This window comes from Mastigoproctus giganteus, chromosome 4 (genome assembly GCF_048544385.1).
Source record: "Mastigoproctus giganteus isolate SK-2022 chromosome 4, ASM4854438v1, whole genome shotgun sequence".
Taxonomy (NCBI): Eukaryota; Metazoa; Arthropoda; class Arachnida; order Uropygi; family Thelyphonidae; genus Mastigoproctus; species Mastigoproctus giganteus.
Window position 1 is genome coordinate 14,698,224 of NC_143578.1, and position 23,147 is coordinate 14,721,370.

General features: G+C 36.4%; 1 protein-coding gene across 1 annotated transcript in view; it reads right to left on the reverse strand.

The window, feature by feature from the left end:
- The window catches only part of LOC150086423 (maternal embryonic leucine zipper kinase-like), a 92,802-nt gene that overhangs the window by 54,389 nt on the left and 15,266 nt on the right, over positions 1-23,147 (reverse strand). The window contains exons 5-7 of the mRNA XM_090372162.1: positions 18,193-18,336; positions 6,123-6,191; positions 2,562-2,654 (exon numbers count right to left, since the gene is read on the reverse strand). Of these exons, the coding sequence (XP_090228288.1) occupies positions 2,562-2,654; positions 6,123-6,191; positions 18,193-18,336 (306 nt within the window). The remainder of the gene's footprint in view (positions 1-2,561; positions 2,655-6,122; positions 6,192-18,192; positions 18,337-23,147) is intronic.

Below are 23,147 nucleotides of genomic sequence, written 5' to 3' on the forward strand. Positions count from 1 at the left end.
TAAAATATCCTCCTTCAATGACAAAACCATCATTAATGCACTCCATAATCGACTTCCACAATAGCTATCTCACAGTGAACTGACTAAGGCACACACACCACTAGATGCACAGTCTCATATCAGACCATACAATGGCAGTGATTCGTACCACTCATATAATTTTACACATTGCTGTCATACAGGTGTATAGTGACTTTCCAAACACCCTGTACTTTGAGAATGTTTATTTGGACTAAAGCAAGGCATTTGACTAAGTCCTGCATGAGGTACTGCCACGAGATGGGAAATATTGAGATCATAGGTAAGATCCTTAAATGGAATAGGAGAAAGCTACACAATAGAAGGCAAAGGGGTTGAAACTGACCCTTCAGCAGACTTGGGGGAAAAAACATTGGGGAACAAAATACTCCACTTGAGTATAATTTGTTCATAGGAAAGAAAGAAGCAGGAAACAGTTTAAAATGAGCACTTTAAAATATTGTTCATTTTGATACTTATAGATAATAAGAGCAAATATTTTTAACAGAAACTTCTTTTTAAAAAAAATCTTGACCACCTTACAGCCAAATACAGGGCAGCAATAGAACTAAAAATCAAAGGGAAACCAAAAATTCAGAGAAAATTACAGAGGATGGTGCTTTACTTAAGTGCACATTTTGCGTGAACACAGAACAACATAAGTCTTTTTATGGTTATACTTGTACAATTAAATAATAATTAATGATGCAGACCAAACTGAATGCTATATCAGAGGAAGGCTAAAATTTGCACTAATGTAATTCTAATAAATATTTAACTATCTAAGTTTTTTTTTTTTTGGCATAAATTTTACACCACTGTGCTCACTATATGATTAATGTTTACTCATCAGACTGGATTAGGGTTAGAGATAATCCCTCAGGGATAGGTGCTGGGGCTGATTTTGGTATTCTTAAATTATTTCAATGAGGAGATAAAGGAAAGGATATCAAAATTTGCAGATTGTGTGAAAAGTCAGACAAGCAGTTAATGATCAGAATCACATAACACTCCTTGAAGAGTATCTTAACGCAGTCTTACAGCTGAAAAATGTCAAGTTTGTGGCTTAGAGGTCAGAATGAATTAAAAGAAGTGATGAAAAATGTTTCTAAAAACTGTATTATTATGATGAAGGAAGGAGATCCTCCTTCATTGTCTTTGGGAGCTTGGGACTACAGTCTAGACCAGGCCTGGCCAATCCATGGCTCACCAGATGATTTTTACAATACTGACTACATCAGTAAGAAATCAATCACTAGCTGCACTAGGCACAAGAAATATAATACTAGGCCAGCTGTACTTCCCCGAATCCCCACCACTCCTTCCCTTCTTCGATCTGGAAACTCTGTAGATGAAAGTAATTGATTTATGGTGCAACAATGAATTAAAACACATTCACACCAAAACATCCAAAATCAACTTTAACAACATGTATGTGACAGCGGAAAAGAATCCCAAATTAAGAGTTTTTGCACAGAAATTGTGAATACCTTCAGATCCACATGTTTGTGAGACTTTCTTTTCAAAAATGAAATTTATTAAAAGTAAATCTTGAGTTTCAATAACAGATGAAAATCTGGAAAATCAATTAAGATGTGAAACTACCAATATTGAAATAGATTTTTAAAAATTGAGTGATCACAAAGAAAAGCAAATATCTCATTGATGTAGATATATAATAAAAATGAATGAATAAAATAAATTTTTATGGCATTTGATTTTTATAAGATTGTTTTATTTTATTGTGGCCCGCGGGAAAATTGTGGTTCGTCAAGGTGGCCTGCAGAACGATTTGGGCTGGCCAGGCCTGGTCTAGACCAAAATGAAGTTCTCCATGCAGTGCAAACAGGTGGCAGTGAATTATCAAACTTGTACATAGGGAAATTGTGATTGCACTACATAAGATAATTGTAAGGCCCTATTTGTAGGTATAGATCCTAGAGTGAAAGTCACATCTAAATAAAAATAGGCAGCATACCTGATGAAATTGAAGGGGAGAGGGGTAAGTAGAAACTTCGCATGCATGCATGCGTGCGTGCTCGCGTGTGTATGTGGGAGGGGGACAGCAAAGCTTGGTAATTAGGTACCTTGGAGAAAATTCAATTGGATTTATGGAGCTCCGAGAGGGGATAATGGTATGAATGAGGGTGAAGTTTTCATATCATTAAATGACACTGGTACCAGGGATCATGAATTTAAACTAGGAGAGGAGTTCTAGAATGGACTGCAGGAAATGATAAACAACATACTTTAGTCAATTTCAATCATTATCAGAATAATGATCAGAAATCAAGTTATTCCAATCATTGGAATAAGTCTTCCATAGGTGGTCAAAGCTTGGGGAAGATTCAAAGGCTAGCTAGATGTTCATACACACCTTTGGCTAGTGCAGTAAAAGCCTAGCTTTCATACAATGTTCATTCAATATCTATACTCAAAGATATCTGATATATTAAATTAAGAGCATTTTACTGTGATGATCTTTTGTAAGAAATAGTTTTACTTTATAATAGTCTATGTGTCTATAAAAATAGATTTCTTACTTTTGAACCGAGATATTCAAAACCACTGATTATTTCAGGTGCAGCATATGCAGGACTACCACAACAGGTATCTAGATGGTTTTTCATTCCACCCTAAAAAAAAAAATTGAGCTATACAAATTGACGAAATCCATTTATTTCATAAAAATTTTGAAGACCAATATTAAATATATAAATATATAAATACCTGTTATAATGAATGTTGGCAAACTAATATTGTTATTGCACTACATATTCTATTCTAATAATAATATTCTAAATTATTCTAAATATTCTATTCCAATAATATTCTAAATCTAGCATGCAATTTACTAAATATAAAAAAGAATGGGAAATACAGTTTAATCACACAGATAGTCAGAACTGAAATGCTAAATTACAGTCAATAAACAAGCAATAGATAACAAGAGAGAATGTTAAAACACTTGAATTCAATGATTCAGACTTTCTAATACAGACTATCAGAGCAAATATATGCACAGCTACTAATCTTTAAAATACAGGATTGTGAATCAATAAATCATGAAAAGTGAAATAAGTTTGACTGAGAAAACTGATGGATGTTTACAATTGTGAAAAATTGTAATTTGCCAGTCTACAGAAATATTGTGATTTCTGAAATCACAATCCTTCTGCAGACCAGCAAAAGCATTCCAAAAAATGACTTAGTTTACAAAAATATTATATACTAATATTTTTGTAAACTAAGTATAATAGACATGAGGGGTGTTTGAAAAGTTTGTGGCCCAGGTGAAAGATTTATCTGAGGAGTCTAGTAACATATTACTTTTCAACACAGTTCCCCTTTGTAGTCTATACACTTTTGCAACTGATGCCAAAATGCATTGATTCTAGCTGTGAAGAAAGTTTTCTCTTAGGCCTCCAGAAATGCATCCATTGGTAATGATGTCTCACTTTCAGTGGGTAGATGGATGTCAGTCAAGTATGTTTTAAAATTATGAAAAAATTTAAAGTCCAATGGTGCTAGATCTGATGAATATGGGGGATGGTCCAAGATTTTAAAGCAGCACTCATGCAATGCAGCCACTGCAATCACTAACTTGTGAGCATCTGCATAGTCCTGATGGAACAACACTCCTTTGCCAGTTTTCCTCTCCATTTTTTGGCATTTTCACACAAACCATCAGAGGGTCTGCATAACATGCCACTGTGGCTCTGGCCCTTTTAAAGGTAATCCACTAGCAACACTCCATCATCTGCCTTAAAGCAAGAACCTGTTAATATGGGTACACACATTCAGATGAGATGCTGAAGTTGCTGGCAATGTACTGAACTGTTACTCAATCATTCATCACCAGATCGTGCACACTGTCAACTTCTGGAGTGAAAGTTGATAGTCATCCACAGCATTGATCATCTGCCAGGCTCTCCCTCCCTCATTTAAATATTGTTTCCCACTTCTTAACTATGGAATAGAAAGTGGCATCCTCCTCCAGTGTGGTAACCATCTCCTCGTGAATTGCCTTTGGCATTAGTCCCTTTTATCTCAAATACTGCATGGTGACTGTGTCCATCTTTCCTTATTCATACAACTTTGTTGACCTCAGGATCTGTAATTAAAAAAATATCTTATTGAAACTACAAGAAACTTGGTGGTTACTGTTTGAAGTGTTATGCATTAAGTACAGAAATTTTTAACATACCATACACTTTTCAAACCCTCCCCTCATATACAACATAATTACAGTAAACCCCCGCTATTCGCGAGGGATATGTTCCTGAGAAATGTCGGGAATACCGAAAACGCGAACCCCTTTATTACTATGGGAGCCAGAACTGAGTTATGGCTCCCATAGTAATAAAGGGGTTCCGTTCCAAAGTATGAAATATATAAGAAAAACTAGTCTAAAATTTTGTCTATGTATGTATTATATGTACCTTCATAATATGACTATGTACACAGACAGTACATAGTGAAAAATCGAAATGAAAATAGAAACAATTTAATATTAAATGTAATATTTATTAGAAATTTCAAACAAATCTTTCAAATCAGCGCCTTTGCTAGCTAAAAAACCTATCCCACCGGTGCTATCACCAGTTTCGCTAAAGTGTTGATAAACGAGTTTTGCCTTTTCGTGAACAATGACTGAACTTAACGGAATTTTATTTTGAGTTCGGTCTTCTATCCACAGATTTAAAGCTTTTTCCATTTTTTCTAATTTAACATCACAAGTTACAGAGCAAATGTTTGAAGCAATTAGCACGTTTTCATGGACACTACGGCGGATTTTTTGTTCCGATTTCTTGATTGATCGTACCGTTGACTCATTGATTTTATAATGTTTTGCCACTGAGGAGATACTTTCACCAATGTGAATTTTTAATGTTTTGCTTGAGCGTGTACAGAGAAGAGCAACACGATTGGTGAGGGGAATGAAGGGATTCTCTTACCAAGAGAGGCTTAAGTTCTGCAAATTGCAGTGGCTGGAGACTAGGCACCTGCGCGGTGATCTGATTGAGGTCTATAAGGCCTTGAATGGGTTGAGCACGCTGAATTCTGATGGGATCCTTCCACTTGTTCAGATTACGAACCTACGGGGACATAAGTTCAAATTAAGAAAGGACAGATGTAGAATAGATGTGCGGAAATTTGCCTTTAGCCAGCGGGTGGTTAATTGCTGGAACAAACTTCCATCTGTCGTTGTGGAAGTTGATAGGTTAAATAAATTTAAGGAGGAACTGGACAGGCATTTGGAGGGAATGGTGTGATGATTTTTTTTTTTTTTTGGCTGATGCTGCATAAGCTCCTACACTTGCTTTCTTGCATCATGTGCCACTACTACTACTACTACTACTACCATTAGAAATTCTGTCTAATAACTCAATTTTGTTCGCTAATGTCATCACCTTCTTTGATCTTTTCACATTTCCCCTGTTATTCGTAGCCATATTTTTGTAGAGGTTAGAAAAGAACTTCTCCACAATAAAGTCACTTTCTTCCATTAACACACTCGAAAAAGTCTGTTTTCACTAACACACTGCAAAACGGTAGATTTTTCACTTTTGTAAGCATATTAATTTATAAATTTATTCAATTTATAAGCATATAAATTAAAAGCAAACGGCGAAGCCTTCCATGACAAGTGCATAGCACATACTGAACAAGGATTAGCGAGAAACATCCACGCTCGCGATTTTGTCACCCCTCTCCCCCACCCACTGACCGCTGTTTTGACCGGAAAGATGATTTTAGCCATGCCCATGTTTTTTTATGGCAGAAAATGTTCACAGCTTTAAAATTCACATTTTTTTAGGTTTCATTTTATATTAAATCAGCGACCGCGAATAGCGGGGGTTTACTGTACACTAAATTACTAATTTCAGAAAAATTAAGGATGCAACTACATCGTAATTCCATAAAATGTTCCAGTATTGTGCAACTGTTATCTTTGGTATTTATAGAGCAAAAGGGTTCCCAATTATTTTTTTAAAAAGGGTGGAACGTCTTGTAGTATCGGATTTTACTATGAGACTCAAAAATTCACATTATGATATAAAATCAATAAAATCAATATCATTAAATGTTTTAAAACTTACCTTGGGTCTGCCACAGAGGCCGAAATCGATTAATTTGAGATTCTGTTCCTCATCTAAAAGAAGGTTTTCCTATATAAAAAGAATGTTTCAGAAAGAATTTCTCTCATATGTATCATTATTTAATAAAACTAGAACTTCACAATAAACACATACAAGATAAACTATTTTTCAAAAAATTTTTTGCACATGCAATATAATCTGATTTCTTCTGATTTAGTCTAATTTAAATGGGACCTATTCATACATAACCATAAAGTTTAACAGAGGCAGTCGCATATATGTAACAACAGCACCACTCGTTCTCATGCAGTTAGTTACTCAGTTGAAAGAGAAAAGTGAGAAAAAATGTTTCGGTTAAAAAAAAAGTAAAATGCTAAGGTTGAAATAGTTAATTACATATTCTCTTCTGTGTGAATTGAATTATAAAGGTGAAACTGAAGTAAAATAGAAGTGAAGACAAGAAAATAAGATATTCAATTGCATGCTTGTTAATTTGATAACAAAAACATGTAGTACTCAAAGAAATTAAGCAAAACAATACTCGACAGTCTAAATTAAGTATAAAGAATGAATACTATTGAAATCAAATGTAATCATTAAGTCAGTAATAGTTTAGAAAGTGAATGTTATACTTGACACGAATGGTAAAAATTTGCTTAAGAGATTTGGAAAGGGATGAGTTTATTATGTTAAACAAACAGAGAAGTTCATCAAGTCAAATCTCTTGATCTTTTTGAAGCATAAAAATGGGGAGTTTGGAATGTTGTTTTGAGCAAAACCATTGATAAATGATAATTTAGTTACAGATTACCTCATTCTGCTAAACTTAAATAAATTGGTGCTGATGAAACTAAATATTTTTTGTGTGTAAATCATGTTTCAGTTAAAAAAAATTCATTGTGAATGCCTTCACAACAAGTTGTCTTGATATTGCACTACCTTGAATAAGCAATGCTTTGCTAGTGGAGAAGACTAATGTTACTTATTCTTGGCAGATACCGCCACCCTTGGGTGGTGGTGGTATCTGCCATTACTTATTCTCCACAGACACCACCACCTCAATCCTGTGGTGGTGGTATCTACCAAGAATAAGTAACATTAGTCTTCTCCATTGGTGAATCTTTGCTTATTTGAGGTAGTGAAATATCAGAGCAGCTTGTTGTGAAGGATACCACCAGATAGTGCAATATCAGGGCAACTCGTGTGAAGGCATTCACAATATGAGATGTAACAAAAACGATGTCATTTCACCTACTTCGGTGATTTACTACGAACTAAAATGATGCTATGCACTAACTTGTTCAATTACTAAATTTTCCATAGTCTGAGGCTTTAAGCCCCGAAACCTTTTTAGTATAAACATTTTGATATAATGGAAGTGACGTATTGCAATTGTTTTCATTAATATCCATAAGTGGATATCGACCACATGAAGCATTTGCCGTTAAGTTCTGATGGTTTTGAATAGTTCTGAATTAATGGAGTGTTGCTGTGTCTTATTGTAATTGTGACCTTTTAAGGTATGTTGAAAGCTGAATTTATAAAACTTTATTTCTATAGATTACCATTAGTATTTTTGGTAATTCTGTAAAGAACCACCATATTTTTGTCTATCTACCATACTGGCCCTAATTATTTGTCCCTCCTTGGCAGTTTTATTTCAATGCTACAAATATTAATTATACTGATTATATTATATTATACTGATTATACAAGTATAATAATTATTAAATTTATATATTTAATATGGAAGCTGTTTTCATTCGACAGTCAAGTGTGAACGATAGGCTTAATTGATAGGGTTGGAAGTGGTCTCAAATTGAAGATTTCTTCCTAGGTGTGCAGAAAGTTGTTAAAATTTAAAAATTCCAAATAGTTTTATTTTACAGACTGGGCCAGTTTTGTACTACAAACGAGAACAGTTCAATATTCACTTCATAGATAGAGCTACAGGACAATGTTAACTGTTAAACAGTTGTCTAAGTTGATAAGGATTTTTTCATGTCCTTTGTTCCGAAAAAAAAAAAATAATAATAATAAAACTCTGCTACCAACTGCGAATTTTTCACGAGTACAGCTAGTTGTAACCATTGTGTACGATAAGCCTAACTGATTTGGTCTCAAATTGAAGATATTTCTTCCTAGGTGAGCAGAAACATGGAATAATATAAAAATTCCAAATATTAAAAATATTTAATATTTTTAGAGGCCAATTTTCTCTACTAGCATTGCCTACCTTAAAAGAAAGAATAGTTTTATTTTACAGAAATAATTCAACATGTACTGACTTACCTGCTCATGACCAAACACAGACTACATTTCTTTAGAACAGTTAGAGAAAATCTCTGCTACCAATTGTGAAATTTTTGCAAGGGGTACTGCTAGTATTATACTGATTTTATGAGTATAATAATTATTAACTATACTGATTATACTAATTATATTATATTTTTCTAATTGTGAAAGTTATAGTTGGAAGGATGAACTCCAAAGAAGTTCATCCTTACAACTTGGTAATGAGTTTAATGAACAGAATGTTAGGCAATTAGAAATCCTCAGTTTAAAAATGCTTCCCATAGGCTGAGCAAAATATTTACAAATTCTGAAATAGTACTTAAAATCATCTTTAACTTATGTATTTGTATCTTTTCATTTTTATTTGTGCAGTTAATATTTCATAACCTTAGGTCATTTTCCCTTCTAAGAAGTTTTCCCTCATAAGAAGTTCTAAACCTCCAGTCCCTCGAAAAACTTCTTATCTGGGTTCTACTGTATTACAAATAAATGTTGAATTGGATTCTAAATAGATAAACAGAGTTTTAGGTATAAAAAACTTCTTGCTTATAAAATCAAACATTCATAAATCAGACTACTATATGTGGAGGCATCTGTAAAGATAGAAAAATAAAAATACAGTAGAATCTCATTAATACAAAGTTCAAGGGACCTAAATTTTCACGTTTTGTAATAATGAGGTTTGTAGTAACAAGGTCCCCCAAAAGTGTCAAAATTTTACAGGTTTTTTTTTTTTTTTGGTAATATTGTATATTTAAGAATAATAATAAATAATAATAATAATAATAATATCAAAAATAAATTAATAAATTTTATAAAATAAAATAAAAACAAAAGCCTTGTCTAACAATACAGTAATAGGAATAACATTTTTTTTACAACCACAATATGAGATACAATTAAAACGATTCCCTCTACGCTACATACGTAGTTCAAGTTTATGGGTTAACTATGGTGTATTTACACTGATACCATACAGTTTATTTGTAAGATAAACTAAGAGAAAAGCAATATTAATGGATATGAAAATATTGTACGGTATATATTTTGATATATCCAAATTTTAGTATCACAATAAAAACAATTACAATCTTAATATAAAAGGAGACATACAAACCATTAACTTTTTAATAAATTAATCTAATTTAAAGAAAGAATCCAATTTTGTGTGCACAGTTTTTGTCCTATATGTGTTTTTAACTACAGCACAGACATTATCAAATGCAAGTTTCTTTATCAATGTTACTGCAGGCCAGCACATTCCCTATTATGTTCAATGCATTTTGGGCATCTTTTCTAGATGGCAGTGTGCATGCTTCTTCACTTCCGCTTGCACCGGTATATTATACTGGTACCAAACAAAACATCATCGTTTTGTTTGGTACCCAGCAACTCTTCTGGTGTTGGCATTGCAGTGGTAGCAACTTCATCATCCACCTTCACAAACTCTTCAAATTTGCCAATAAAATCCATATGCTCCTTCAAATTCCTCACTATTGCTATCACATTTGTCTGCTGGACCATGTTTTTCTCCAAAGCCACTCTTTCTGAAGCAGTTGATTATTACACTTGATGTAATACTTTCCCAAGCAATAACAAGATTACGGATAGCATCCAAGACATTTCAATTTGGCTGCAAATTGTTCCCTCCTTTATGTTGCGGATCAAGTTCCTTATCTGGCAAGCTCTGTATGCTCTCTTGAGGTTATAAATAATGCCTTGATCCAGTGGCTGCATTAAACTGGTGGTATTGGGGTGGGGGTAAAAACAACAGCCATATATTTGTCAACTTAAGTGTCTTGGCAGAATGTGCTGTACGACGGTCTAGAATCATCAAAATGTTCCTTTTTTCTGAAGCCATTCTGTCCAATTTTGATAACCAAGACTAAAAAATTTTGACCGTAAGCCAAGCACTTCTATTGGCCTCATAATCACAGGGAAGTTGGTCAAACTGCTTTAAAACATCTTGGCTTGGAAAACTTACCAATCAAAGTGGGTGTAGTTTTGTACTGCCATCTGAATTGCAGCATAACAGAACAGTCAGCCTTTGTTTTCTTAATTTTCTACCATGACAAGATTCTCCTCGAACAGCAAATGTTTTGTTTGGCAGCAAATTATAAAATAAACCTGTCTCGTCAAGATTAAAAATATCCTTTGCATCATATTTTTTAAGGATGGACCATACAGAACACAACCAGTCTGTAGCCTTTTTTTTGTCGACTAATCCAGAATCACCGCAAACATTTCATGAAACCATGTTATTCCTGTCTTTAAATCTTTGGAGCTAGCCACTGTTGCATTTGAAGTTGCTAATCCCATATTGCTGAGCTACATAATTTGCCTTTTCTTGCAAAATTGGACCAGATATTGGCAAATTAGATGCACACATTTGTTGGTACCACTCAAAGTTTTGTTTCAAGCTCCTCGTGTTTTGCACCATGAATTCATTTCCTGTTTTCATCACTGCTCCATTGTCATGCACTTCAAGTCTTATCAGTTTTTCTGTATTGTAGATAAAGCAGGTAAAGGGATGTTGTATTCCTCTGCAATGTCCGTTTTGCTTCTTTTCATCCTATCAGCCTCTTGTATAATTTTTAGTTTAATTTCCAGGCTTAATTCTGTCCATCTATGTTTTGTTGCCATAACACTGCTAAATAAAATTTAATATAAATAAATTTTAAATTAATTTAAAGACAAGTTCTGAAATTGTGATGTCAAGAATCAACTTCACTGAAAACGAGCTAAGGAACCTCCAGGAGACCTCATCCGACGTCATTTCGAAAATGGAATTCGGCTTCGGTATGATGAAAACGAACCTCACAGAACTGCATGATAACGTCACATTTCTGCACCGATGTAACAAAGACATCAAGCTTATTCTTCTAGACATCTACAATAAAATCGAACTGAATAAGTCCGAGGATTCCAGAGTGCTTGCCAACCTTCTCAACACGCAGGACCTTATATAGATTTATAAAAATTATGAAAAGACCAATATCGTGTTAATTTGTCCTGAGTGTAAAACGAAATCTAGTCACGTTCCTTCCCCCCTACAAATCCCAGAAGAAGCAACTCCACTGAGGCCTCGATCAACATCCCTTATTAGGGCGAATCCAACAGCCCTCTTCAGAAGGCAAGAACAAACAGTGTTCTTCCCAAGGAAAAAATCATTCTCGATCACAGGAAAAGACAACTGATGAATATCATTCCCCACTCAGGATCAATACCGAGACATTCAAGGAACAAACATTAGGAGCGAATAAGAGTTTTCAACGCAATGAATGGAGTGTCTGAACTCCAAATCTCCTCTTACCCCTTCTCACATCAATCACAGAAGGACAGCACCACCCATTCTCTCCCGTCTCGGATACAAAACTATTCCATCCAAGACTCAGAAGTAAGCCGATGTGCTACATTTGCAGATGTCCTTAAATCTAATCATTCAACCGTCCGGACACCTTGGAAGAATGCCCCCAGCTTAAGGATCAGGCTGCACGTACCAGAGGAAGAGGAGCAACCAATTCCCAGCATGCAAAGTCTACAATCTGAGGCACCGGAGTCTCTCTATCAACCAAATAACCAAATCGCACCCCGAAATTTCTGCACCACAGCAAATCATCCCGAAATTATTCATCTCGCCGCCACATTGAAGAAACAACCAAACCAGGACACCCAAAATTTTCTAAGAAGATGACACCATGCAAAGGGAAGCAGAAATACACAAAAAACCAATTAAATGCACCAGAAAAGCCAAACTACAACATGAAGCCCACAGTCGGGACTGCAAACTCAATGAAAATACATGCAATTCCGCTGAAAATCTCTTCACATGAAAAATCAATTTTTGTCTCCAGGCTTTCTCCACAGACAACTGTTGAACAGATGTGGTCTTATTTGAATGAAGACTTAGGTATAAACACAGAAGTTACCAGGCTCACAACCAAACAACCATACTATGCATCATTCAAAATCACTACAGCAGAATAACTACAAACTACTCAGCCTTGCATCACCTTGGCCAGCAGGGGCACTAGTGAAACACTTCTACACTACAAAGCGTACCTCTACCAGGATGCAGTATCCCCAACGGATTGAAACCACAAATAATGAAAGGAAAGCCTGACTCAGACCCGCCATTAAGTCTAAGTTTTGGGAGGAACATTCCAGTTATACTGAACAGGACCTTCTTAAAGGTTCAAACACTCTCACAGAAGCTTGCCAGCGACATGATCACCTGCCACTAATGCCTGAGGGAAAACATATGAAGATTGAGGTGAGAACTACCTCCAGAACGAATCACAGACGATTGATGAAGGCCATCAGAGCTCCAACAAGGGCATACATCCAAACTTCTTTAATGTGCACAATTTTCTATCAAAATGCTAGAAGCTTGAGAAATAAACTTAAGACAATGGAAATTCTTCTCTTGTCAAGATTGCATGACATCATTTGTATCACAGAGACATGGCTGTCCCCCAGTGAAGAAGACCTCGCATTTTCTCAACCCGCTTGCTTCTCGGGCATTTTTGCCTCCAGGGCACGGACGACTGGTGGTGGTGTAGGCATTCTCTTCAACACACAAATTCTCACTGGCTAGCTCAGCCACTCTAAAAACAGAACTGTTTGAAGCTGCAAGAGCCTCGCTCAACATTCAAGGCCACAGACTTGACGTGTGCACAGTCTACATCCTCCTACCACAGTAAAGAACACTTTACAAGAGGTCTCCAACTGGATCATTAATCAATGCCACCCCAAAGCAACATTACTTGTGTGTGAAGACTTTAATATTAGCCCAGGCCAACAGTCTTCACAGATTGTTATCTTCTAATCTGGCTGCAGTTTTGACCCTCCAGAATTTTTCCCCTACCAGAGGTGCTAACCAGTTAGACTTAATATTTGCAACAGACACCCTCACCATTGACAGCCAGCCTGAAACAGCCTTCATGTCAGACCATCTACCAGTAGTAGCCTTCATTCTTCCAATCACTTCCAGGACATCCTGGCAAAATCAGGCACCAGTTAAGAAGACAGTGATTAGCCCTTTATTCCTCAATCCAGAGAAATGCTGCTTTGCAGCATTCATTTTTCCTTGGGAAGCCCTAAACCAATGTCATCCACAGCTTGGGCTGCACTTTCTTACCTGCTGGCTGCAGTCTATTGCTCGAACTGCAGCGTCAAAACCAGTTTCAATCTCCCTCAAAGCAAAGCATGGTGGACCCAAGATATCAGCCTTAAATTTCAAAATAAACAAAGACTACATGCAAAATGGAAAGCAAAACAGACCCACTAGACAGGATTGCATACTTAAGAGCCCGTGCCCAGTTTAATAGAAGCAAATCTGAAGCCATGAAAGCCTACATCGACAAAACAATCAAGATCGGGAAGGCTTGTTTGTTTGTTATTTGGTTTTTAGGAGCATTAGCAACTAAGGCCAATTGCTCTGGGGATATGCGGTGGTCATTCCCTGACCTTTCCACATCCTCCGTGTTTGGTGGTCATGGGCTTGAACCCCGGTCTAATCAAGAAGCGTGTGCTACGCACTGCCGCTCCTGCCCACCTGGCTACGGAGGCACCCAATCGGGAAGGCACCGTTTAAGGCAAGGCCTGAATTCCCTCAACAACTTAATCCGATCGAATGGCTAGACTACATCACAAGATTTAAGCCAAACCAGATTTAAGATTTAAGTCAGTGTCAGACCTAAAGAGCATTCACAACAGTTGTCAGCGAGATGTCCCGCCTCCATGGTTATCACAAAAAGAAAGCTTATCCAGGCCATCAATGATATTGCTGAGTGTGAGAGAATATTCATCCAGGTGAGAAAGCAAAAACTGAGTTCAGATCCTCTTTGTGGTAAACTTTGGAAATGCTCTTGATGGTTACGTCTAGACAGTAGGGTCATTAGTTATGAATAAAACTTTGGCTCAACATTTCTGAAGAGGACAAAGTCTGCAACTGTGTTTCTTGAAGCAATAAAATCAGTTGATGTCTAACAAAAAATCTATACAGAAATCCATAGAGAGAAAAAAATCATAGTTAAGCTAATGTTTGAAAGCATACTGTACTGGTAAACAATCTTATGTGTATATTTTAATATAAAATGTGTATGTTGGCAGTGAAATTTAATTTTTAGTGTAGTGTGAACTTTTTAAAAACCTTCTGCTTTTGTCTGGAAAAATCTCCTTTCTTTTTATTTGTTTTGTTCCAAAAATCTCCTGTTTTTCCCCCTGCTTGCAATTACCTGATCTCTCCAGCTTTTTAAAAGTCAAAAGTTAGCTGCTGTGCTTAATTCAGATTTCCACAGCTGTAGCGTTAAATCCAGGGAAAATTAAAATTTATGCTCCAGCACAAACCATACAGCCAGAGAAGGTCACAACTAATCAGAGGTGTATAAGGCCTTGAATGGTTTGTGTATGCTCAATGCTGATGGGATTCTTCCTCTTGCTCAGAATAATCACCTGAGAGGGCATAAATTCAAATTGAGGAAAGACAGTTGTAGGATAGATGTGCAGAAGTTGCTTTTAGCCAGCGGATGGTTGATTGCTGGAGCAAACTTTCATCTGTCGTTGTAGAAGTTTATAGCTTAAATAAATTCTAGGCAGAACTAGACAAACATTTGGAGTGAGTGGATGGGTGAAATGAGGGGTTTTTTTGGCTGATGCTGTATAAGCTTGCTTTCTTGCATCATATGCCTTTACTAATGCTAAAATAATGCTAAATGCTAAATATCCCACCAATGTCTTGCACTGGATATGATGGGGTCCCACAATTCATTCTTAAGAGCATTCGTGTTTTCATCATTGATGCACTCCTAGATATCTTTAATGGAATCCTCACAATGCAAAGTTTCCCAACAGCCTGGAATCAATATATTGTCCAACCAATTCCCAAAACACAAGAAGCAACTTCAATTTCACAATTCAGGCCAATAATGAAAGCCTCATGTCTCCTCAAAGTCATGGAAAAGTGCCTTTTTCCCATCCTAACCAACCAGGTTCTGCCATGTGAATACCCATTCATTCACTATGCCTTGAAACACAAGTCCACCATTACCAACCTACTGCAAACCACCAACACCATACTGGGGACTCTACAAGATAGGGCTGAGATGGCAATTGTTTATCCGGATATCCAGTCTGCTGCATTCGATAGCATAGACATCCAGCCCCTCCTGCAACTTTGTGAGGACGGATACCAGATAAAAGGCAATATACTGGAATTCTTGAAGTTGCTACTTACAACCAGGGTCCTTCACTTGACTGTGAATAAAAAATCTTTCACAAGGAAAGTTTGTGGTGGTGTTCCTAGGGCGGAGTTCTTTCAGGGCTCCTCTTTACGGCTGCCATCCACCCATTCCTGTGCCAGCAAACGGAATTTATCAGTTATGCAGATGACATGAAGCTCCTCTATTGGATCAACGGGACTGCCTGACCTGATTCTGAAACCATTATCAACAGCATGAAGAATCTGATTACATGCTTGGCACAGTTTTCTCTTAAGATAAATCCAAATCTGCACAAATGGTGTTTTCACTCAAATCAAACCCAACGCAACTAAACCTGGAAATCCACGGAACCCTCATCACCCCAATCACCAAGCACAGAGATCTCAGCATTATATTCGACCCTAAACTCAGTTTCAAACACCATGTTGCAGACATTCACAACAAGGTCTTCAGATCAAGATGGCTTCCCAAACAACACCTCTTTCATGTCACAGAGCCTGAGTAGACGCTTTTTGCAGCCAGTCATCACCTATGGTTCAGAAATCTGGGCGTCGGCAACGAAAACGATGCTAAAAACCATTGCATCCGATGAGTACTGGCTTCTTTGGTAGGTCCTCTTCAAGCATAAACTGCCACCACTCACACATACTTCAGATATCACTCAACTTTTAAATTACAGAAAAGTCTCCAAACGGATATTCGCCCTCCGCTTGCTCGTGTCAATTAAAATGATAGCAGGTGAAGTCAATACACCAAATTTTTGGCAGATGTGCAATTGGAGGATCCCCCCCCCCCCCGAAACCCTTAAGAGCCCTCCCCTCTCTGCAGTCTGTGGCGTGGAGGCTCAGGATAGGTGATAGATTCCTGCCCATGGAGATGCTCCACAACATCCAGGAGATAGATGTGGACTACAAAAAGTTCACAGAGGACAAATCGTACAGAAGACGCATCATCAGGGAACAGCTTTCGTCTTCAGACGAATGACTGCTGTCTTTTCATGTTCTTTCATTTCCCATGTTAATATCAATTTTATATGTAAAATATGTAATTATATGTTTTATTTAATTTTTCCTGTATTAGTTATTTCATGTTAAACCCCTAGCATTGTCGCTGTTATGGGTATTATTGCATCAGGCAATCATGTAACCATTCACTGCCTGCAATAAAGATATTATATATTAACCGAATTTTGTAATAAATGAATATATTTACATAGAAAAGCCTATCCTTTCATAGGGGAATGGTATGTGCTTTATATAAACGAGTACTTTGTATAAACCGAGTTTGTATTAACAAGATTTTACTGTATTATGGCTTTGTTCTACAGGGACATGCTGCCATCATCAATTGTATTTACAAATAATAGCAGTCATTATTAATTACTAACTCTTTATTGGAATAAAAAATAAAATTCGAAAGGACTTGTGTTAAAAATAACTTGGAAAGAATTTCGGTATAACACTTAAAATGGCTACATTCAGTTCCCTCTTGACAAGTCTTTACAATGGTTCATAGTGCAGAAACAAAGTAGTGCAACCTCAACTTAAAAAAAATAATAAATAAATATTTAACCGATCTTAAAAAGGAGAAGCTACACATATAAATAAGCTTTTTTTTTTTTTTTTTAACTGATCTTATTCCACTTTTATCATCTTAAAATTAAATAAATCATGTCAAACGTTTCAATTTCAGTCAGGCTATACTACCGAACAGTGGCTAGCTGCTTCTTGTCATTATTCACTGGTCAGTTGTATAACTGTTGAATCTTTTTTTAAACTGCTCTGGTAAAGATTGTCTTTTTTTGGGGGGGGGGAGATATTATCATAAAATTGTTCTGTTTACAGGCAATACAAAAAAGAAACACATAAATGAAATGAAGCAAATAACAGTAGATATTACTCCATCAAAAAATGGTTGTTTGAAAAAATTGATTGTTTAAAAATGTAATTATTTAATAAAAATTCAGGGCAAAGGCCTCAGACTACAGAAAAATTTACAGACATAAGTTAGTGCATGCAGTAAATTAACCAAAGTTATTACAGTGGCATTGTATAATTACTTCACTGCATATAGACATAATGCATTTGCATTAACTTATGTCTGTAAATTTTCCCTCAGTCTGAGGCCTTTTCCCTGAATTTTTATTAAGTATTAAAAGTACTGAATGTCATTTGGCACCTCTCATATTGTGGACTTAATTTCATAACTGAATTGGTTCAACTGTTATACCATAGCTCTGAAACAGCCATCTTGGTGGTGGTATCCACTGAGAATAAGTATCAATAGTCTCTTCTCTTGAGGAATCATTACTTATTCAAAATATAACCAAACAGGCAACTCCTTGTGAAGGCATTCCAATATGAGATGTAATGAAACAATGCTACTATAATAACTTCTGTTAATTTACAGCATATAGACATGATGCATTTGTACTAACTTATATTGTTTGATTATTATTTGTTTATGTGCATAGTTTTTCAATTTTTCAGTTTCATAAGTTGAATTTAGTTTTAAAATAATTTGAAACAAATTCTACATAAATGAACACTTACTGGTTTTAAATCTCGGTGGGCATATCCTTGATTATGAATGTAAGCTACTGCAGATACAATCTGACGAAAAAATATCTTAGCTTCCTCCTCTTCTAATTTATCTTTTTCTACAATATAATCAAAGAGCTCACCCCCAGGACAATACTGAAATACACAAAATTAATTTCAGACCATTTTAAGTAGTTTATCTTGTAATAACATTTAAAATATTGCACATTTCATATAATTAGGTCTGATATATTGTTTTAATGAATTATAGAATTTTTTTTTCTTTTAATTCTTATAGTTTTTATCATAAACTTTCATCATAGTTGAATACATGTTTGCATTAATGTTCCATTTGTAAGTCAAGAAAAATTGATATAAAAAAAATACTAAGTCAAGAAAAATTGATATCATAAAAAAATATATATTATAATAATAATAATAATAAGAGAATCATTATCTGAATGGCAGTATAACAGGGTAAAATACAATCAGGCAAAGTGTGATTATGGCCTCAAGGCACAATGAAATTTGAAAAACATGAAAAACAAAATGTTTACTAATGACAAGCTTTCCCACATCAAGATAACAAAATGGCATGTATATAGAAAATAATCATATAATTATGGGAATTGATTAGTAAGAATTAATAAATGTGGTGATGATGCAAATCAGGATTACTCAAGCAAATAAAAACAGCTTAAATCAGTATGGATTAGATCAGCATTTAGTTCGAGTATTTGAAGCATATGATTAGGTGGAACCATTTCGCAGACTAGTTTTTAGATTGGAAAAAAGAGACACAATGCGACTTTGAGTGATAAGGACAGAATTGTTCAGAAGTCCCAGAAGATTGGTTAAACAGTTCCAGTTAGGATTTTCATATTTGTCAAGTGTCTCACTTTTCAGAGATTTTCTCCTGCAGCAGTTCTCTCATCTGTTCAAGTTACATATAGTGATTCCTTCCTTTTAATCTTACATGTCACAAATTACTTAACCTTGAATCTCCTCTTCAACTAAATTTACCCACTGTTTTTATTGCTCTTCCCACTTGCAATGATCCATTCAGCCTTTTTCTAAAACTTCAATTTCCTTATTCTAACTTCATCAATAACTTCACTTTCCTTACGCTAAGTTGTGAAATGTTTGCCAAACTCTCTGGAACAGAACATGATGTAGCCAAGGAGGATGTCTTTGTGTGTGCTAGGTGCAGAGAGTGTCTAGAAATAAAGCGTCAACTCAGCATTCTGATGGTCATCATTGAGATCTTGAGGCGTAAGGTAGATGCCCTCAAACAAATTAATATGAGGGCCCATCAAACTCTCAGCTGCCCAACTCAACACCAGAGCTCACTCTTGTGCAACAGGCAACACAGTGGCAATTTCCAAGGCAGAATGTGCTGGATCCACAAGAGTTAGTTGTTGTTGGTGACTCTATTGTCAGGGAGATGGGTAATATATTGTGTAAAAAGGATAGATGGAATAGGACCAGGGTATGTCTGCCAGTTGCAAAAGTTGATGTTGTAGAGCAGATATCATCTTTTAAGGGCACAAAGGGTGATATTGTTGTACACGTTAGCACTAATGACATTAAGAGTAAGAGATCTACAGATTTACTTAACAAGTACAAGTCGTTGTTGAAAAAAAGTCGTGAGTTAGTGTTAAATTTGAAAGTGTCTGCAATTCTGCCCAGATACGATAGGAGGGAGTATATGATAAAAGCCTTGTCAATCAATTCGACCTTGAAGGGATTGTGCAAGGCTGATGGGGTTGAATTTTTTTCAGCATGGTCTGTGCTTCTTAACAGGAGAGACTGCTTCTACAGGGATGGGATACACTTAAATAGAAAGGATGCAATAGTGTTTGCTGATGCTATAGAGGTAGCATTAGGTGGGTCAGAAAACTGTTAGGTTGGGGGAATTTGCAGACTAAAAGGTTAAAAGTAGCCACAGGTGATTCTTGCACTACTTCTATTAGAATGAGCAGCGGCCTGGAGCAAGGTGGTGCTGGGGTTTTCAGGAACTGATGGCAGTCATCATGAAACAAATAAATACATGGGCTTTGTTGGGGGAACTAAGAATAGGTGCATGTATACTTACATGTAAACCAATGCTAAAAGTATAGTAAATAAATTTGATGAATTTTGAAGTGCTGGTCAAGACATCAAAGGGAGATATTGTTGGGATATCAGAGACATGGTGTCACACAAATATGAGCAGTGCAGAATTGAAATTTAGGGAGTACAATGTGTACAGAAAGGACAGACAGGGTAGGAAGGAAGAAGGGGTTATGCTGTTAGTTAAGAAACACAAAATCTAAGGAAGTAGTAGTAGTAGTAGTGGCACTTGATGCAAGAAAGCAAGTGTAGGAGCTTATGCAGCATCAGCCAAAAAAAAAAAAAAAAAAAAATCACACCATACCCTCCAATTGCCTGTCCAGTTCCTCCTTAAATTTAGTGCATCCAGTTGACACAGGTGGACAGTGCAATGTTGAGTCTGTTTGGTGTGACATAAGCACTGGGAAAGCAAAAATAAGAGTAGGAGTGTGTTATAGGCCTAATGACTCAAATGAGTACAACAAACAATTGTACAGAGAAATAGTGGGCTAGTAAATCAGAATGTCTTGTAATGGGAGATTTTAACTTTCCAGATATTGACTGGAACTTGTGGATTGGCCACTCGCACACAAACAAAACTTCTGTGGATTTATTGGATGATTGTTTTCTGCAGCAGCATGTTCAAGAGGCAACCAGAGAGGGTAATACTCTTGATCTGGTTATCAGCAGTGATCATTCGTGTATTAAAAATTAGCAGATAAAGGAACCACTAGATGGCAGTGATCACAGTGTACTGGTGTGGGATTTACTTAAAGATATAATTGCCACTAGCAGTAAAGGAAAGGGTTTTTGCTTCCATAAAGGTGACTACAGTGGTCTTAGACAGTTTTTAAATTCTGTACAGTGGAACCAACTGATGACATTACCAACAGCAAATTCTAATTGGGAAGCATTCAAGGAATTAATTGTGGAAGCTACTACACTTTTCATACCAATTAAGACATATTGTTATAGGTTTAGGCCTAAATGGTGGTCAAATGAACTAATTAGACTCGCGGCAGAGAAGAAAAATGCATGGGATGCATATAAATTATCAGGCAACACAGAAGCCTATGGCAGATACTGTATAAGCTAATCAAGCTAGTCTGCAATCAAGTCAAAAAGGAGATTAGGCAAGTGAAGGCAGATTACGAGAAATTTTGGCAAAGGATGCTAAAAAAACAGCAAGGATGGATTTCTTTACTTATATAAACTCTAAAAGGAAGAGGATGAATTAGATTGGTCCACTTGATATCGTGGTTCAACTGTTGATGATCCTGCTCAGATAGCAAATAAACAATGAGTATTTTGCATCTACATTCGCACATGAGGAGTTATTAAGGAAGAAAAATGACAGAAGTTTATCAAATTGTAACAGGGTGCTTAAGGATTTCGTAATAACAGAGCAAAGTGGAGGAGAAGTTGAAGTTAAACAATAAGAAAGGCACCTGGGATGGATGGAATCTATCGAGTTATATTAAAGGAGGTGGCAAAGGAACTAAGCAAACCCTTAGCCATAATTATGAGAGCATCCTGCAACTCAAGGGATGTCCCCACGGACAGTAGAGTTGCAAATGTATCCCCATATTCACAAAGGGTGACACGAGTAATTACAGACCAGTTAGTTTAACTTCTGTCCCATGTAAAATAATGTAGTCACTGGTTAAAGATGCATTGCAAGATCATCTAGACAAGACTCCAGCAATAATTCAGACACAGCATGGGTTTGTTAAGGGAAAGTCTTGCCTGACAAATCTGATTGGATACTACGATGTGGTTACAAAGTACTAAAATACTATGATGTGGTTACAAAGAGACTGCATGCAAAAAATAATTTTGATATCATGTACTTCAATTGCAGGAAAGCTTTTGACTCTGTTGCACATGAAAGAGTACTGTACAAATTGGAGCAGTATAGTATTAAGGACAAGTTGCTACAATGGACAAAATGGTGGTTGAGTGGGAGAAGACAGAGTGATAATTAATGGACGCTGCTCTTTGTGGACTAATGTTATTAGTGGAGTCCCCAGGGTTCAGTGTTGAGTCAGCCCAGTGTTGTTTTGTATATTATCAATGATATTGATGATGGTATCTCAGGCTTAATGTCGAAGTTTTCAGATAATAGAAAGATTGTTGTTGTTTGGTTTTTAGGAGCATTAGCAACTAAGGCCATATTGCTCCGGGGATATTCGGTGGTCATTCCATGACCTTTCCGCATCCTCTGTATTTGATGGTCAAGGGCTCGAACCCCGGTCTAATCAAGAAACGTGTGCTACACACTGCTGCTCCTGCCCACCTGGCTACGGAGGCACCTAGAAAGGTTAGCATGGTTGTTAATGACAGTAAGGGCAGTGTGCTACTGCAAGGAATCTAGAAAAGTTAGGCAGATAGGCTGAGAAGTGTCAATTGAAGTTTAACATCTACAAATGCAAAATACCGCATGTGGGTAGAAGTAACCCCGGACAAACGTACCAACTGTGTGGTACTACACTTAGGGTGGTAGAAAATGAAAAAGACCAGGGAGTAATTATGCAGACAGGCTGTCAGAGCAGGTATTGGGGCATTGTCAATGATATATACGAATTTTGCTAGTAGGGAAAAGGAGGTGATTATTCACTTGTATAATTCAATGGTCAGGCCACACCTTGAGTATGCGTACAGGTCCAGATGCCTTATTTTAGGAAGGATGTAGGGGTTACTTGGGCGAGTACAAAGAAGGGCAACAAGATTGGTTAGGGGAACGAAGGGGTGGTCTTACCAAGAAAGGCTTAAATTCTGAAAATTGAGTGTTTCGGAGACTAGGCACCTGCAAGGTGATCTGATTGAGGCGTATAAAGCCTTTATTATTATTAGCCATATGGTGCAAGGAAGCCTGA